At 42.3% G+C, this 20242-nt stretch overlaps 1 protein-coding gene and 1 non-coding gene across 2 annotated transcripts; both read left to right on the top strand.

Annotated features, from left to right (window-relative positions):
• The first annotated feature begins 4439 nt into the window (after positions 1-4439).
• On the top strand, positions 4440-8308 carry LOC106563360 (alpha-1A adrenergic receptor-like). Its single transcript, XM_014128865.3, has 2 exons — positions 4440-5808; positions 7577-8308. Exons 1-2 carry the CDS (start codon positions 4746-4748, stop codon positions 8113-8115), a joined length of 1602 nt encoding a protein of 533 aa, XP_013984340.3. The 5' UTR covers positions 4440-4745; the 3' UTR covers positions 8116-8308.
• A 10535-nt stretch (positions 8309-18843) lies between these two features.
• trnat-ugu (transfer RNA threonine (anticodon UGU)) lies at positions 18844-18919 on the top strand. Its single transcript has one exon. It is a non-coding gene; the product is annotated as a tRNA-Thr (tRNA).
• Positions 18920-20242: the final 1323 nt, after the last annotated feature.

Below are 20242 nucleotides of genomic sequence, written 5' to 3' on the forward strand. Positions count from 1 at the left end.
ATGCCTCAAGTGTTCACATGTATTCTCCCTGCCACATAGCAACCTTAAACACACACACTTTCTGAAGGAGGGTTGTCTCGGGCCTGTCTGTCTGTTTGGTTTATTCAGTCAATACATTCTGCGGATGAAGTAATTTATTATGCCTTGGGTGAAAGTTTACAACAGGATCAGAATAGCTACCCAGACCCATTCTGTCTACCATTTATGTTTAACTAGACCCCTAAAACGTTTAACCAAAACGTATACATGTGCAGTGCATCTCACTGGGCAAAATATCAGACTATAGCCGACATATACCACTGACTGTAGATGATGAAACGTAAAAGGCAGATGTAGGAGTGAGAAAGAAAGGAGGGGTGGTGGTGTCTCAGTGTTGAATATTAGGTGATGCGCGTCTCTAGCGGCTGCATTTCTCTGACTGAGGATCGCAGCAGACCGATTCCTCAATGCGCTACAGGGGGTGTGCGCGTCTGGGCATAAGTCATAAATACCGTCTGAATAGTTATACCAGTCCATACGAAAAATATATATACCTTCAGCATAGTTTATTTATACTTTGAGCATACTTGTACTGTCGAATAACGCTACGTTTGGAAGGCATTTAGGGATAACAAGGTAAGCCATTCCCGTATTTCCATGATTTGATGAAATATTGTTCTTGAATTTATTATTCTAAACGAACTGGTGGGAATGTTTGTCAACTCTGTTATTTCTAACTACATTTCCTGTACCTAGGCCGAACCTGTAAATACAATGGCTGGCCTATACATTATTGAAATAAGTCATACTTTTAGTTTTTGTTTTAATTAAACCGTTTGAGAGAAAATGTATGAGAACTGAAGAATATAATTCGAATGCATAGTCTGCCTTCAGTCATTTGCATGACATTTTCTGCACCATTTCACTACCAATCAGAAACCTTTCAAAATGATTTAAAATGGGCATTTTGTGCGGACATAAATTGCATTAGTAGTCTATAAGCAATCAGAACCTTGCCTTGAGCACATCACATAGGCTGCATTTAGACATGCAGCCTTATTCTAATACCAATCAGATCAGCTCTGAAAAAGATCTGATGTGAAAAGACCAATTGGTGGAAAAAATGTCCGAATTGTGCTTCCTGTCTAAACTCCTCCTATATGTCTATTGTTTGTGACATTGAAATTGTTGCTCCTCAAAACGTACAATTAATCACTCAATCAATCAACCAAACAATAAATTACAATTTAGCACCACAGTAAGAACCTAATTATTCTACAAAACAACCAGTCAACTATGAGGACATTAGGCTACAAGAAAGCTTTGGTGGTATGAAAAAAATAAAATAAAAAAATGGTCTATGTTCACGGATAGGCTTGTTCTACTTGTTCTGGGAGTACGTTAAGTTTTCAACCCCTTTGAGAGCACAATAACAAATTAAGAGTTAAAAATTTAAATTAAAAGGCTATATCCCACAATTGTTCACATGTTTTTTTCACCAGAAATTATTGCTTATGGGTATGTTCATGTGTGTGTGTAAAATATTACTGTTTTCAGGATTTTCATTCATAGATTTTAGGTGTGTATTAAAATTGGTATTTTTGCAAAACGCTATACACTGAGTGTACAAACCATTAGGAACACCTGCTCTTTCCATGACATAGACTGACCAGGTGAAAGCTATGATTGATGTTACTTGTAAATCCACTTCAATCATTGTAAATGAAAGGGAGGAGACAGCTTAAATAAGAAGAGAAAAGATTTAAGTGCCTTTTGAACAGGGTATGGTAGAAGACGCCAGGCGCAACGGTTTGAGTGTGTCAAGAACTGCAATGCTGCTGGGTTTTTCATGCTCAGCAGTTTCCCATGTGTATCAAGAATGGTCCACCACCACCACCCAAAGGACATCCAGCCAACTTGACACAACTGTGGGAAGCATTGGAGTCAACATGGGCCAGCATCCCTGTGGAACACTTTTGACTCCTTGTAGAGTCCATGCCCCAACGAATTGAGGCTGTCCTGAGGGCAAAAGGGGGTGCAACTCAATATTAGGAAGTTGTTCCTAATGTTTTGTGCACTCAGTGTATATCCGTTGTTTAGCTTGAACAGAATGTTTGTAAACTGTATATTTGACTGTGATATTTGGTTGCCTCACCGAGCTATCTTAAGATGAATGCACTAATTAAGTCACTCTGGATAAGAGCCTCTGCTAAATGACAAAAATGTCACATTTAAATGTTACATACAGATCTCATATATATATATATATGTATATTATTTATATAGTTCTTTATATAAAAAATAGTTATTTGTTACATTTGACTGTGTGAAACCTAGCAGTACTACTTATTTCTCTGAGACTAGCTAGGTTTCTATCCAATTAGCAACAGATGTTCATGCAAATATTAAAACATTTGCATGAAAACAATGTGCGTTTTCCGACCTGAGATGTGTTTCCATTAGATTGACTTGATAAAAGGCTGTGTTTGATGACGTAGTGCACATAAAAAGGACTTTTGCGGTTAAATTTCCATGCATCGAATAAAAAATACCCTTAAATGTGTGTGTATCTTGTCTCATATCAAACTCTCTGGGCATCTAAACAAAAGTCCAACAGCTCAAAGACAAATTACACTACTTATTCCACATTACTGAATTCAGTATAATAACCCTTATCTGTTATTGTCTTTGATCCTGCTGGACCAAGTGACCAGTACAGAGATTCTGCTGCGTTGAGATAGCTCTATCACTAGCCCTTGTCCTGCTCCACCAACATTTATTTAATCCAATGACATGCAAAATCACCAACATGTACACCCATATTGGTGTTGAGTGAAATTGTCACTCCAGTTCAATCCCTAGCCTGTCATCTGACTGCTGAGTTAATGCCTGTGTCAAGATGTATTGCAAAAGGAAATAGAAAAATGGCATTATACTGGGAAAGATGGGTTAATTGTGGGCATTGGAGGGAGATCACAATGAATGGTGGATTGGCCACTATGGGTGAAATCCATCACTTGTAGAACGAGGAAATTAGGAATATACACAGTGTACAAAACATTAGGAACACCTTCCTTATATTGAGTTGCACCACCTTCTGCCCTCAGAACAGCCTCAATTCGTTGGGTATTGCAAAGTGTTGAAAGCATTCGATAGGGATGCTGCTCTTGACACACTCGAACCGGTGCGCCTGGCACCTACTACCATATCCCGTTCGAAGGCACTTAAATATTTTGTCTTGCCCATTCACCCTCTGAATGACCCACATACACAATCCATGTCTCACTTGTCTCAAGGCTTTAAAATCCTTCTTTAACCTGTCTCCTCCCCTTCATATACACTGATTTGAAGTGGATCTAACAGGTGACATCAATAAGGGATCATAGCTTTCACCTGGATTCACCTGGTCAGTCTATGTCATGGAATGACCAGGTGTTCCTAATGTTTGCTACACTCAATGTAAGTATAAATAAAAAATAAGGAGGATTAGGAATTATGCAAACAATTACATTGATAGAACCCACAATATATCTACAATATTATAACATACTCACACACTGCCCATTACAGAGTTAGCACATGTTGCTGCCTGATTTATGACCCAGGTGAAAATTAGCTTTTGTTTTATATATATTTTTTTTTACCTCTATGCTTTGATGGTTTCCCTCATAACTTACGTTTTGACTAACAATGATTCTGTGTCAGTGGAGCTGGTGTTTGAAGTAGATGGTTTTATGCATCAGGAGTCAAATCAGACAGACAGATTCAGTAATGTTATTTTGATGAAAAGGAAATCGAAAATTGTGTGTTTATTGAAGCGGGACCTCTGGTGGTATTTAATGATGTGTGAAGTGAAGAAATCTTTACAGAGCACCTCTCTCTCGGGGAAGAAGATATTTGGCACTCTAATACATTTTTACAGCACACCCATCATGTTATTGTTGTTTTTTTGCTGTCTTTTGGTTTTATTTAGGATTACTATAAAACATTTTTATATCCTTTTATGTGATGGATGCCTGGCATATGGTTGTAAACCTAGATGAATGCTTACTCAGTCTCAGTCTTATTCAGTCCTATTTGCAACAGTGACTATTCACTGGGCATGAACTGGTTGAATCAATCTTGTTCCAACGTAACTTGTCAACGTATTGTGACGTATTTTCCACATAGATTCCACATCACAATACGGTGAAAAATTACATTGGAACAACTTGTGTCCAGTGGGTACATTTAGGCCTAGATTCATTCCAGACCAAGGACGTTCTGCATTATACTGCGCTTGACATTTAAATGTAATTTCCGATTGAGCTGACATTTGCAGTGTTTACCGTGAATACAGTCTGATGCCGATTCTGATTGAATCCCACCTTAGCTTTTGTCATTCCGTGAAAAAGGGATGGAGCCTTGGAGGATGTATTTTTTTATTAACTGCTCTCTTTTTCCTGTGTTTTTAGTGGGACTTTTGCTTAATAGAATCCTCCCTCCAGCAAGTTTCTACCATGCCATCTCAGTCCCATGGAGGAAGAGACAGCATAAACATATTGGATCTTGTTATCACCCAGAAAACCCTGCAGCCAAACTCCACAGACAAATGGCACAACAATCAGTGGCAGTGCTGAAGATTTACTATCCTGACCTGTCAGTATTTTTTTATGTCTCTGCCAAGGACATGTGATTTGTGCACGCATTGGCAAGGGCTCCTGCCTCCTGGCATCAAAGATCTGTGATTGATGAGGTAGCAACTTTTGCAGTCTTGAGTCACACGAATGGGAGATACAAATGGTAGACTCCCAACTCCTGAGCTGAAGTTTGCAACTCTGACTTCTGATTTAACAGAACATTGCAGTCAATCCCAAAAACATTCAAATAATGAATTATCCATAAACAAAACCAAAATGGTTCCCTCGGGTGAGAACATAACTTTACCTGTGTCAGAGAACTGTCCCAACTGCAGCTCCTCTTCCTACGCTGATATGTATAACACTAAGGCTGTGACCCTGGGTCTGGTGCTGGGAGTGTTTGTCATCTTCGGGGTTCTAGGTAACATCCTGGTCATTCTGTCTGTGGTGTGCCACCGCCACCTGCGCTCTGTCACACACTACTTCATCGCCAACCTGGCAGCGGCCGACCTGCTCCTGAGCTCCACCGTGCTGCCCTTCTCTGCCACCTCGGAGGTCCTGGGGCGCTGGGTGTTTGGCCGGCCATTCTGCAGTGCTTGGGCTGCCTTGGATGTTCTCTGCTGCACTGCCTCTATCCTCAGCCTGTGTGTCATCTCTGTGGACCGCTACCTTGCCATCAGCTACCCGCTGCGGTACCCAGCCATGGCCACTGGGCGGCGCGGCCTGGTCGCAGTGACAGCTCTCTGGGGCCTCTCGGCAGCCATATCCGTGGGTCCGCTCTTCGGCTGGAAGGAGCCTGACCCAGAGGACGAGACTGAGTGCCGGATCACAGAGGAACCGGGTTATGCTATTTTCTCTGCCCTGGGGTCGTTCTATGTGCCACTGGCTGTCATTCTGGCCATGTACTGCAGGGTGTATGTGGTGGCCAAGCAGAAGTCCCGGGACCTGAGGGAGGGCAGGAAGAGTGAGGGGGGGATGGTCACAAAGGGAGAGGGAGTGACACTGAGGATCCATCGGGGAAATGCCCCTGCAGTGCCAGAGGGCCAGGAGGAGGAGGGAGAGAATGGCACCATTAGGCGGAGACGCACCACCTTCGCCCTTATGCGCCTGCTGAAGTTCTCCCGGGAGAAGAAGGCAGCCAAGACACTGGGCATCGTGGTTGGCTGCTTCATTCTCTGCTGGCTGCCCTTCTTCCTGGTTATGCCCATCGGTGGGTATCCCACAATGCCTTTCCTTGCTCTCTATGATATGTATGTGCTGCTGCATGCCTTTTGTTTTGAATTGTTTGGAAATGAAAAAGAGTCATTAATATGACTAGATGTCTGTCTAATCAACTGTCAAATAACAATATCAGAGGGAATAGCATCACTGAATGAATTTGCATTTTTCTCACAAAAATAATCCCTCTAACTGATTTCCCATAGCAGCATATAAACCCACATTACTGGATAGAGAGTGATTGCCTCACACTGTGTCGTTTTCTAGTCAGGGAAAGCTTCCCTTCCAAATCGCAGAAAAATAAACCCCTCCACTCAACTCAATTGAACTTTAAAATGTAAATCTCCCCCTCTCAATGGAAAAGCACTGTGACAAAATTTAATGGAAATGAATGTATTGATGGAGACTGAAAGAGGGGGAATAAGCCACAGGGCCTATTTTCTGCTTTCCCCTTGTTTTAGTTCTGCCACAGCACACCAAAAACAGTGTTAAGAGCCGTAAGCAAAAGCAACCCTCTATTATACAAATGCAGCTAGAAAATCGCTCCTGTTTGCATGGCCATGAGATGAGTCACTTATAACAATAGTTCAGTGATTTGAAAGATATGACAGGGCACAAATGTTGCATTCTATAATATCTTGACCGATGGCAAAAATATGAATGATAGGAAGATTAAGAGGGGCTATATATGAACATATGATGATACATGTCGCCTACAGTCAAAACCAACATTGCCTCAAAGCTGTCATCCACGTCGTTAATACCCCCACAGAATGTGATTAATGAGATGCAGTATAATGGCTTCACAGACTTTAATTAGGGATTGGAGAGATCTGTAATTCAAGATGATATGGAGATTGGGGTTGAACTCACCTACTGTAGATGAGCAGATTAGTAGAAGGCCTGCAGATGGCCTAAAACACTCATGCTTCTGAATCCTCCTCCTTTGGTCTGGGGAGGTGTATCTGAATGCATCCATACTGTGCATTTCTTATCCTACTTTAGAATGCATTTATACACCAGTCCAATATTAGAATAGTTTATTGATGTATTTGTGTTTTATTGTATACATAACAATGGAGTCTACGACCTTGGTTACCCCTGTAAGTCTACCCCCTTGGTTACCCCCGCTATACATGTCTGTTTTCTTTTAAAGTACATCAGGAATTAAATTACTGCGATGGAGAAGCAGAGCAAATGAAATGCCAGCGTTGGGTTATACTTCAGGGAAGAAATGAAATGAACAAAAACACTATTCATTATTTGATTCCTAAACCATTATGGACAACAAACATAAAGGTTATGATTTTGTGTTCAGTAAGCAGGCGCCCACTATCACCCTTCATCTTTCTAAGGCAGCAAAGCATTACTGGAGTTTAGTATTTCACTATAAACAGCACAATATTTCATGCCGACTCTGAGCTGATGCCCCTGAGCTTCTCAGACAGGAATGAAAGAGTTGAATGCATTTAGAGACAAATCCAAGTATGTTGGCTTTACAAAAGTCTAACCTAGAAAGATAACCTACAAAGTGTTAAGTACACAGTGAACATCAGTATGTCTGCAATTGGAACTATAGTGAAATGGTGTGCGTTAATGTGTGAGCTGTCTTTGCTCATCTTATTGTTGGTATCAATACATACAGAGAATGGCCGATAGAACATGCCAATGATCAATGATTCATATAGACATTGTGAACTGCTGTATGTGTTTAAGTGACAGATCTGTGTGTGTGTGCTTTCTGTCTGTTCTTTCCACAGGCTCCATATTCCCATCGTACAGGCCACCTGACACCGTCTTTAAGATCACCTTCTGGCTGGGCTACCTCAACAGCTGTATCAACCCGATTATCTATCCCTGCTTCAGCCAGGAGTTCAAGAGGGCCTTCCTCAACGTTCTGCATGGACGCTGTCTCAGACAGGGGGGCAGGAGCTCCAAATCTTTGGGGTTTGCTTCTTCCTATGGTCCCAGTCCTGGTCCATCGTCTCTTATCAGATCCAAGCCTCCCCCCTCCTCCTCCAGCTTCTCCACCAAGCCCCGCCAAGCCCCCTCCCCAGCCTCTCCCTCCTTGGGCTGCTGTAGGACCTTCTCTGGCTCCTCTTCCTCAGTGGGGGTGCCAGGCCATACCCATATTGCTCGGGTCCAGAGTAAAAGCCTGCTGAAGGCGTGGCGCTTTGCAGCGGGGGAAAGACCGCCACCATTGGGTGCTCCTTGTCGAAGCCCTTCAGCCCGTCGTGCTGCTACATGTCAAGCCAAAGTCCATCGCCTCTCCATGGGAGCGAAAGGGGAGGCAGTGTGACTGGGAACACTAAAGGCTGCTGGATAGTAAAAATCCCAAATTCTAGGAAAATAAGTGATTGTAATTGGCGTGAAGTTATGTCATATCTATAGACTTGCTGGAGTCAGTCTAGCTATTAACATTAGACTGATGTCTGATGTGTCTTCAGGTTGCAGGGAATAGGAGAAAGAACACTGCTCTCAGGGAGAAAGTAACACACCTGGAGGTAGAGATGTACTGTACTGTATGTGCTGTGATGCAGTGTATAGATGGATGTATGAATCAAAAGGAGGATACACAGTGTCAGTGTCAGAACAGAAATTGAATACAGAGTACTGAGTTAGTACAGTGATTGAATGAAAACATGTGCTTTCTGGTCACTGAAGAGCAGTGGTGGGAAAATTATCCTATTGTCATACTTGAGTAAAAGTAAAGATACCTTTACTTGAGTCATTTTCTATTAAGGTAAAAGTCACCTAGTAAAATTCTACTTGAGTAAAAGACTAAAAGTACTTGGTTTAAAATATACTTAAGTATCAAAAGTAAAAGTATAAATAATGTCAAATTCCTTATATTAAGCCAACCAGACGGCACCATTTTCTTATTTATTATTTATTTATAGTTAGCCAGGGGCACACTCCAACACTCAGACATAATTTACAAACAAAGCATGTGTGTTTAGTGAGTCCACCAGATCAGAGGCAGTAGGGATGACCAGGGATGTTCTGTAAAAATGTGTGTGAATTGGACCATTATCCTGTCCTGCTCAGCATTCACAATGAAACAAGTACTTTCGGGTGTCAAGGAAAATGTATGGAGTAAAAAGTACAATATTTTCTTAAGGAATGTAGTGAAGTAAAATTAAAAGTAGTCAAAAATATAAATAGTAAAGTAAAGTACAGAAACCCCCCAAAAATGACTTAAGTAGTACATTCAAGTATTTATATTTAAGTACTTTACACCACTGTTGAAGAGGAGTCCTTGAGGGAAATGTACATATGTTCAACATTGTCTAATGTCAATATTTATGACATGCTTAACATCTGATGTGCAGTTTTCACAGTGCTTTGTACTGAACAATTTAACATGTGCTCAGTTCTTGTAAAGTGCTGTGCTGCTGGCATGTACAGTGGCTTGCTAAAGTATTCACCCCCCTTGGCATTTTTCCTATTTTGTTGCCATACAACCTGGACTCAAAATGAATTTTTTGGGGGTTTGGATCATTTGATTTACACAACATGCCTAGTGCTTTGAAGATGCAAAATATTTTTTCTTGTGAAACAAACAAGAAATAAGAAAAAAACTGAAAAGTTGATCGTGCATAACTATTCACCCCCCCCCAAAAAAAGTCAATACTTTGTGACCCACCTTTTGCAGCAATTACAGCTGCAAGTCTCTTGGGGTATGTCTCTATAAGCTTGCCACATCTAGCCACTGGGATTTTTACCCATTCTTCAAGGCAAAACTGCTTCAGCTCCTTTAAGTTGGATGGGTTCCGCTGGTGTACAGCAATCTTTAAGTCATAACACAGATTCTCAATTGGATTGGCTTTGACTAGACCATTCCAAGACATTTAAATGTTTCCCCTTAAACCACTCGAGTGTTGCTTTAGCAGTATGCTTAGGGTCATTGTCCTGCTGCAAGGTGAACCTCTGTCCCAGCCTCAAATCTCTGGAAGACTGAAACAGGTTTCCCTCAAGAATTTCCCTGTATTTAGCGCCATCATTCCTTCAATTCTGACCAGTTTCCCAGTCCCTGCCGATGAAAAACATCCTCTCAGCATGATGCTGCCATCACCATGCGTCACTGTGGGGATGGCGTTCTCGGGGTGATGAGAGGTGTTGGGTTTGCGCCAGACATAGCGTTTTCCTTGATGGCCAAAAAGCTCTGACCAGAGTACCTTCTTCTATATGTTTGGGGAGTCTCGGGGTTATCTTTGGTCGCTTTGTTGACTCTCTGCTTAATGCCCTCCATGCCTGGTCCGTGAGTTTTGGTGGGCGACCCTCTCTTGGCAGGTTTGTTGTGGTGCCATATTCTTTCAATTTTTTTATAATGGATTTAATGGTGCTCCGTGGATGTTCAAAGTTTCGGATAAATTTTTTTAAACCAACCCTGATCTGTACTTATCCACAACTTTGTCCCTGACCTGTTTGGAGAGCTCCTTGGTCTTTATGGTGCCCCTTGCTTGGTGGTGCCTCTTGCTTAGTGGTGTTGCAGACTCTGGGGCCTTTCAGAACAGGTGTGTATATATACTGAGATCATGTGACAGATCACACTTCGATTTCACACAGGTGGACTTTATTTAACTAGTTATGTAACTTCTGAAGGTAGTTGGTTGCACCAGATCTTATTTAGGGGCTTCATTGCAAATGGGGTGAATACATATGCACGCAACACTTTTCCGTTTTTTATTTTTTCGAATTTTTTGAAACAAGTTATTTTTTACATTTCACTTCAGCAATTTGGACTATTTTGTGTATGTCCATTACATGAAATCCAAATAAAAATCCATTTAAATTACAGGTTGTAATGCAACAAAATAGGAAAAACGCCAAGGGGGTGAATACTTTTGCAAGGCACTGTATAAGCATCTGTGTAACGTATTGAAATCTCATCCCCATTACATGCAATGGAAATTATGTAAAATACAGAAAGTATTTTCATACTAAATATATTATCATGCCTCTCTCCAATCACAGTTGAATATTTCACTGTATCTGCACCAATCCTCTATGAAAATTAAACATGTCACCTGTTGTTTTGCATGTGTGATTAATATACTGAACAAAAGTATGAACACAACATGCAACAATTTCATTGATTTTACGGAGTTACAGTTCATATGAGGAAATCAGTCAATTGATATTATGCCCTAATCTGAGGATTTCACATGACTGGGAATACAGATATGCATCTGTTAGTTACAGATACCTTAAAAATAAATGGGTCTCACAATGGGCCTTGGGATCTTGTCACTGTATTTTTGTGCATTCAAATTTCCATCAATAAAATGTAATTGTGTTCGTAGTCCATAGCTTATGCGTGCCCATACCATAACCCCACCGCCACCATGGGGCACTCTGTTCACAACGCTGGCATCAGCAAATCGCAAATCTCTCGCCCACACGACCCCATACAAGTGGTCTGAGGTTGTGAGACCTGCCAAATTCTCTAAAACGACATTGGAGGCTTATGGTAGTTAAATTAACATTCACAGCTCTGGTGGACATTCCTGCAGAGAGCATGCCAATTGCGCGCACCTTCAAAACTTGAGACATCTGTGGCATTGTGTTGTGTGACAAAACTGCACATTTTAGAGTGGCCTTTTATTGTCCCCAGCACAAGGTACACCTGTGTAATGATCGTGCTGTTTAATCAGCTTCTTGATATGCCACACCTGTCAGGTGGATGGATTATCTTGGCAAAAGAGAAACGCTTACTATCAGGGATGTGAACAAATTTGTGAACAACATTTTCAGAGAAAAAAGCTTTTTGTGCATATGGAACATTTCTGGGATCTTTTATTTTAGCTTATGAAATATGGGACCAACACTTTACATGTTGCGTTTATATTTTTGTTCAGTGTATTTATAACCAGGTATGCATGGCCTTTTCAGCTGTTAGGCAGCCCGCAATATATTAAATATGTTATGACTTCAAAGAAACATTGACATAGCCACTTCTGTTAGACATCAAAATACAGGTAGGTTCCAACACTTTTCCCCCCATTAATCCATTTGGTCCAATAATAAACAACTTGGGAGATTTCTTGATTTCAATGACCATAGCATTAGTTCATTGTCTCATGACGTCCGTCTGCACTGATCTGTCTGATAACTCTCAAACACTCAAAAGAAGTTTGGCTACTGCTGTCCTAACATTTGAAAATGTTACCAAGTGACATCATCCTCTGAATCCACTTTCATCCTCAAAAGAGTCAAAATTAATCTTTCCAAAACCTTTAAACCTGTAGTAAATATTGCCGTTTTTTAAGTAGAAGTCTTCACTACCTAATTCTACATCTAACTAAGGTGTTTTGTGGTGATATAAAATTTGCTAGCTAGTGTCTGCTTGCTGGCTGACCCATGCAGTCTCAAATCAATCCATATGAAACTTCACTAGCTAGCTAGTGAAGTTCTAGCCAGGGGCCAACTTTGGTTTTAGAAGTGGGGGTGACATAATGTGGTGGGTGTCTGGGGGTCTTCTGTCATGACTTCCGCCGAAGTCGGCTCCTCTCCTTGTTCGGGCGGCATTCGGCGGTTGACATCATCGGCTTTCTAGCCATCACCGGCTTTCTAGCCATCACCGGCTTTCTAGCCATCAACGGCTTTCTAGCCATCACCGGCTTTCTAGCCATCGGCGCTCCATTTTTCATTTATCCATTTGTTTTGTCTTGTTCCCTGCACACCTGGTTTTCATTCCCCAATCACACTACATGTATTTATTCCTCTGTTCCCCTCATGTCTTTGTGTGTAATTGTTTGTGTTACGTGTCAATTTTGACGAGCTAGAATGGTGTTTGTTTGTTCAGTGTTTTATTCACGAGGTATGTTTATTTGTTTGAACATAATTATTGTGACTGTTTGCGCGTGTTGTACTTTTGCATATTGGCTGGAGGTTTCGGTGCAGTGGCGTCCGCCTGTTGGTTTCTCCTGCCTAAATAAAGTGTGCGCCTGTTCACAACTCTCTGCTCTCCTGCACCTGACTCCGCTCCCGGTACACACACCATTTACATCTTCATATTTTGGGGGGCATCTAAAGCTCTTTTCCTGCATTTCTACATAATCTAATATGACCCGTGGCTCTTCTAGCCGTCCATATTTAAAACAACAAAAAGTAAGCAAAAATGCCCACAGTCATCAAGATAGGTAAGAAATCATTATTAAATATGTTTAAGGGATTGTTAAGACTGATAATGATTGAATGATAATTCAGTAATCAGTATTGTGTTGCACCTTTAACCAATAGCCTAACAAATGAACAACTCCTACAAATAAAGTACAAAGACTTTATTGAGACATCCTCTATATCAAATTTCAGCCAGACCGCCAGCCAGACCGGACCGCCTGCATGCCCAATCCCCACCAGTCTAGTCAATAACTCACCTTTCTCCCCAACACAACCTACTTCCCATATATTTTTTTTATATCTTAAGGAAAGTTTTGGAAAACTAAAGTTTTATAAAAACACACATATAAATACACCTACACATTAACACACAGAAACAGTATACCCTCCATATAATGAATATCATAGGCATAATAGTACTGTAGAGCTCTTTTTACTTGCACACAATATAGCTGGGTCACCCCGTCCTGCCCCTAGGGGTCCACGGCCCTGCAGTGCCACAACCCAACACACCCCACTCAGCTTTAGGATCTTAGTGAAACATTCATTACTGGTTTCAGGTGTGTTAGTGTCACGAGAATTTTCAATCCCAATGATGATAACTAACAATTATTTAAGCTTTGACCAATCCCTGAGGTTTGTAAGACCCTGGGTTTAATAATAATTAGGCCAAGACTCAGCTTCTGCAAAAGGTTGGTTCTTTATTCACGAGAACGTTCTAAAGTCCAAAATACAAAGACATGTCATTTTATAACTCTCACCCCCACCTACTTCCACACACACACAGACACACAGACACACAAACAGTAGGTGGGATGTATCTTTCCCCACAGTCCTCATTCCTCATTTATCACTATCAGGCTGGCAGTTCTATCCTCCCAAGATTAGAGGGACCTTGACAGGACTCCCTTTCCTGTCGTAAGTTTCTTAGAGTTCTAACCAGGTCAGGTCATGAATTGTCCTCTGTATTTTCTTAGTCACACACACATTTCTTTCCCTTACTTGTCTCGACCAAACCTTATTGAACTTAAGTTTATCACTCTAATTATTCATTATACATGTTACATAATCTAATAATTACGTTTCAGGGTGGAATTCTTTAGTCATTACCTTAAACATATAAATTCCCTTATCAGTTAGGCCAAGGTCAGAGTGACAACCAACAGTACGGCAGATCCCCAGGGCCAGGACTGAGCAGCCCAGCATCTGGGGATTGCCTAAATAGGTATCTCCCCTGACGTGGGCATGTTTTCAATACAGACTCCGTTTGTCGTACAGTGTTCCATATAAGGCATCCAGACCTTATGAAAGTTGCACAGTATACATTTAGTCTTGTAATAAATCAAATCTAGTGATACATAACTTGTCATTTCCAAATGAAGGACAGTGACAGTTGTCAGAGTCAGATACATTCTGATTTCTGAGAACAGTCGCATAACTTTGGTGCTGTAAAACTTAGAGTCGATGTCCGTGCCCCCACGGAAAATCTAATCAGCATAATAAAAATACATATGTCTGTTGAACTAGAGATATATTTTTTTGCATAGGCTGCGTCTGAGTCCACCGCATCCGCCAGGTGTTGGGCTTCCGCATCTGTGGTGGAAGGTGGCAGAGCTACATCAGTGTTTGTCAGACCAGGAGACATCCCAAAAACGAAGTCTGGGGGACAGGGGAAGCAGGTAGCTGACAAGTGGTGGCTATTGAGCAGCCTGATTGTCTGGGGGTAAAAGCTTTTGGCCAGTCTGTCAGTTTTTGCCATGATGCTACAATACTGCCGTTATCTGAGTGATGGAAGCAGGGAGAGCAGGCCGTGGCTCGGGAGGCTGAGGTCCCTGATGATCTTCTTGGCCTTCCTGTAGGTGTCCTGGAGGACAGGCAGTGTGCACCCATTGGTGCGTTCGGCTGAGAGTACCACCCTCTGTAGATCTTTGCGGTCAGCGGCAGTGGAATTGCCATACCAGGCTGTGATGCAGCCCTTCAGTATGCTCTTGATAGTTCTCCTGTAGAACAATGAGGGCTTTGTGGAGATGGTCAAATTTCTTCTGCCTCCTGAGGTTGAAGATTCACTTCCGTGTCTTCTTCACCACGGTGTCTGTGTGGTTTGACCATTTCAGCTCCTCAGAGATGTGTAAGCTGAGGAACTAAGCTACTGCATATAGAATTGTTTTAGCCCATACAAACACATTGAATAACAGATTCACTACACGGAACAACAGATAGTCCCCAAAATATATACTAAAGGAAGTTTGTTCTGAAATGTCTATCCTATATCTGAGATATACACTGCTCAAAAAAATAAAGGGAACACTAAAATAACACATCCTAGATCTGAATGAATGAAATAATCTTAAATACTTTTTTCTTTACATAGTTGAATGTGCTGACAACAAAATCACACAAAAATAATCAATGGAAATCCAATTTATCAACCAATGGAGGTCTGGATTTGGAGTCACACTCAAAATTAAAGTGGAAAACCACACTACAGGCTGATCCAACTTTGATGTAATGTCCTTAAAACAAGTCAGAATGAGGCTCAGTAGTGTGTGTGGCCTCCACGTGCCTGTATGACCTCCCTACAATGCCTGGGCATGCTCCTGATGAGGTGGCGGATGGTCTCCTGAGGGATCTCCTCCCAGACCTGGACTAAAGCATCTGCCAACTCCTGGACAGTCTGTGATGCAACGTGGCGTTGGTGGATGGAGCAAGACATGATGTCCCAGATGTGCTCAATTGAATTCAGGTCTGGGGAATGGGCGGGCCAGTCCATAGCATCAATGCATTCCTCTTGCAGGAACTGCTGACACACTCCAACCACATGAGGTCTAGCATTGTCTTGCATTAGGAGGATCCCAGGGCCAACCGCACCAGCATATGGTCTCACAAGGGGTCTGAGGATCTCATCTCGGTACCTAATGGCAGTCAGGCTACCTCTGGCGAGCACATGGAGGGCTGTGCGGCCCAAAGAAATGCCACCCCACACCATTACTGATCCACAGCCAAACTGGTCATGCTGGAGGATGTTGCAGGCAGCAGAACGTTCTCCACGGCATCTCCCGACTCTGTCACGTCTGTCACATGTGCTCAGTGTGAACCTGCTTTCATCTGTGAAGAGCACAGGGCGCCAGTGGCGAATTTGCCAATCTTGGTGTTCTCTGGCAAATGCCAAACGTCCTGCACGGTGTTGGGCTGTAAGCACAACCCCCACCTGTGGACGTCAGGCCCTCATACCACCCTCATGGAGTCTGTTTCTGACAGTTTGAGCAGACAAATGCACATTTGTGGCCTGCTGGGGGTCATTTTGCAGGGCTCTGGCAGTGCTCCTCCTGCTCCTCCTTGCACAAAGGCGGAGGTAGCGGTCCTGCTGCTGGGTTGTTGCCCTCCTACGGCCTCCTCCATGTCTCCTGATGTACTGGCCTGTCTCCTGGTAGCGCCTCCATGCTCTGGACACTACGCTGACAGACACAGCAAACCTTCTTGCCACAGCTTGCATTGATGTGTCATCCTGGATGAGCTGCACTACCTGAGCCACTTGTGTGGGTTGTAGACTCCGTCTCATGCTACCACTAGAGTGAAAGCACCGCCAGCATTCAAAAGTGACCAAAAAATCAGCCAGGAAGCATAGGAACTGAAAAGTGGTCTGTGGTCACCACCTGCAGAACCACTCCTTTATTGGGGGTGTCTTGCTAATTGCCTGTCATTTCCACCTGATGTCTATTCCATTTGCACAACAGCATATGAAATGTATTGTCAATCAGTGTTGCTTCCTAAGTGGACAGTTTGATTTCACAGAAGTGTGATTGACTTGGAGTTACATTGTGTTGTTTAAGTGTTCCCTTTATTTTTTTGAGCAGTGTATAATAAAGATCAGGAAACATTTATTATTTGTCTTTTTACATATTTATAAACCCTTATTACAGTCTTCATATATACTTCCATGAATTGTGGCTTCCCGAGTGGCGCAGCGGTCTAAAGCGTCACTACAGACCCTGGTTCATTCCCAGGCTGTTTTACAACTGGCTGTGATCGGGAGTCCCACAGGGCGGTGCACAATTGGCCCAGCGTTGTCCTGGTTAGGGGAGGGTTTGGCCGGGGGGGTAGGCCATCATTGTAAATAAGAATTTGTTCTTAACTGTTAAATGTATACACACCCCTCAGAGAGAGAGACACAGCTGCATGTAATCTCTCACATTTTTCAACATGTTTTTTACAAAAGGATAGATTTGGAGTTAGATAAACTTGGATTTTTCGGCAGGTACATATGCACGATGATACCCTCCACAGCATGGCCTTCGCTTCAGATCAATACTCCAAACCTACAACCTAATTTTGACCAAAATTAACCAGAGAGATTACTGCTTCCAAGATTTCCTGTTTCCAAGCTATACGGAGGGTGCTCTAGCAAACAAACATCAGAGACCTGAGGACAGCATCCAACCTGGAACTGAGTGAGTAGGTTTTGGTATGATGCTATTTTGAAAACCAAGAAGAAAAAGCCAAATAAAAAAAATAAAGTACATTACAATGATATATTTTATTTTATGGGGACTGAATGCTGAGTTAAGGCTCCCAGGCCAGCAAGGACAGACCAGATACAAACTCAATTATCACTAAGGTGTGAAGTAAAAGGTGTCGATGCCTTTGGGCCCAACAAGTGGAAGGAGACTTTGAAGCATCCTCTGAAGCCCCCTCCAGCTGTTCAAAGACCATTCACTGGCATTTTCTACAAGAAATCTGCCTCCAGAAATAAAAGCTTTCCCAAGTGGTTGTGACACCTACTCCCGTTGCCTGCTGCACTGCTGCTTGGATTCAACCTGGCGATTTGTTCACCGTCTGCCCTGGCCTGTCCCACCCAACCGTGGGACAGACTATGTTTGTTTCCACACTCTTCTGGCTGTGCCGGGTGGAGATTATAACAGAGCATGGCCAAGATGTTAAAATGTTCATAGATGACCAGCAGGGTCAAATAATGAAAGTCACAGTGGTTGTAAAGGGTGCAACAGTTCAGCACCTCAGGATTAAATGTCAGTTGGCTTTTCATAGCCGATCATTCAGAGTATCTTTACCTCTCCTGCTGTCTCTAGAGAGTTGAAAACAGCAGGTCTGGGACAAGGTAGAACGTCCGTTGAACAGATCAGGGTTCCATAACCTCAGGCAGAACAGTTGAAACTGGAACAGCAGCACGACCAGGTGGGCTAGGGACAACAAGGGGTCATCAAGCCAGGTAGGACCGAGATGAAAATATCCATTAGGAATGTATGAAGAGAGGAGATCTAATACGCTACTTCGAAGCAAGGTAAGACATGCCTCATAAGATCTATTAAAATGTTCAGGTTTCAAATAATTACGCAAACCTGGCATCTGTGCACAGCTCCGAGGAGGATCAGTTTCTACAGGCGTTGGTCTCGGTCAAGACTGTTGGTTTCCCTCCTACCTGGATTGGCGGATTTTATTCTGTGAAGGACAGGCGGTGGTTCTGGAGCGATGGCTCCGACTTTGATCACCAGAACTGGGCAAATGGAAGGCCCGGCAATGTTGGTGCCGGAGAGACTTGTATGGGGAAAAACTAACCTGTCTCACGACGGTCAAATGTATTTTGTGTGTTCAGATGCCCTGTGTGGACAAAGTCATGGAACCTTATGACAATCAGATTAAATGAACTACATTTTTCAGAGAGAAAACTTGTAAATCAGTCCAATTCGACCGAAACACAACAGGAGGGTTAAATAAAGGTTAAATAAAAATAAAAAAATAAATAAAAACTGAGTTGCCTAGCAATTCTTTTTTTTAAATACCAAATTATTATAACTGTTACCAGGTTACCTTCTGATGAGTTCTAGAGCAAAACAACTAACATGTGCATGTTCGTGAGGGTCTCATCATTTCACAGAGGGGTCATGTCGGTCTCGTGTGGCTCAGTTGGTAGAGCATGGTGTTTGTAATGCCAGGGTTGTGGGTTCAATTCCCATGGGGGACCAGTATGGAAAGAAATGTATGCATTTGCTACTGTAAGTAGCTCTGGATAAGAGCGTCTGCTAAATGACTAAAATGTAAATGTAATATTAGTGTGTAGCCCAAACTGTCTGGCCTCTATAGACAGAAGTTGGCAGATCTGCTCAAGAGGCTTGGGGTTGTAGAGCAGAACGGAGAACACCATCGTTTTCGTGAGTCTCATTTTTCCATAGAGGGTTCATAATATTTTTTAGCCCAAACCGTTCAGACGCTACAGATGACCTATTTTCGGGATGTCTCATGGTCTGACAAACATCGCTTTAGCTCTGTCACCTTTCACCGCAGATGCGGAAGTGTTACATAGGCGGATGTGGTGGAATGAGACGCATCCAATACAAAAACCCCTGATATCTCTAGCTTAAACTGACAGATTTTTATGGGGATTTTGTTATTATGCTAATTAGATTTCTACGTTGGCGCGGGCATTGACCTTCGGGGGAGCAGACCCCACTGCCTTTGTTCTTGAGAGCCCGCTTTCTATCCCTTTGATGAACTGTAAAACTTGCCGTCGGATGTAAGCCAAGTCTCTTCTTAAATTTGAAACCTAACCCTAACCTGCTAACCTTTTGCCTATTCCAAACCTTAAATTAAGACCAGAAAGCACATTTATGTTCATGAATTTTTACAATATATAGCCAATTTTGACTTTGTGGCTGTGGTAACTAGTAGAAACAAGACAGGTCGGTGGAGGGAGGTGCCTTGCGTACTAGGAATGATGCCATTTGAAGTGAGACAATGAGCATTAGTTAATACTCGCACAGTCCCATTGTTTGGAAACTATATGGAAATGGTAAACTCCTAAATTATCCAACAAAAAATGCTATATTACCTGGCATCTATCACAGACAGTTTACCTATTACTTGCTGACTGGCGCAAAGGTACCATTAAACCCTTTAATGCTAATCTCTGCTGGTGCAATACAGATAACCACAGGTGTCACAATAAACAAATCAAAAAGGGTTTCTGTAAACATAAACATAATTTCAACACATTTCCTATCCTACAAAAATGGCTCCAACGTAATACTTTGCCTTAGGTACACTTATTCTTGCCTCTCTAACCCTTTATTTCCTGTTGCTGTCTCCGTTTACTCCTGTAAACAGACTAGGGGACATACTGCCATCTTGTGTCATGCGAGTGTACTTGCGCTCACAGGACTGAGCTTCCCTTTGTTCCTGTGGGGATTTCACAGTAGCCTACAGTACATGAGCTGAATAAGTAGAGGCACCATTGAAGAGTATTGACCATTCAGTAATGTTTCTGTATGTAATTTAGAGAGGAATTGATT

The sequence above is a fragment of the Salmo salar genome, chromosome 11 (genome assembly GCF_965601325.2).
Source record: "Salmo salar chromosome 11, fSalSal1, whole genome shotgun sequence".
In the NCBI taxonomy this organism is placed as follows: Eukaryota; Metazoa; Chordata; class Actinopteri; order Salmoniformes; family Salmonidae; genus Salmo; species Salmo salar.

Excerpts from the sequence above, each read along its gene's own strand:
- LOC106563360 (XM_014128865.3), top strand. The coding sequence starts at position 4,746 with ATGGGAGATACAAATGGTAGACTCCCAACTCCTGAGCTGAAGTTTGCA. Across the intron at positions 5,809-7,576 it reads CTTCCTGGTTATGCCCATCG|GCTCCATATTCCCATCGTAC; the intron begins GTGGGTATCCCA and ends TTCTTTCCACAG.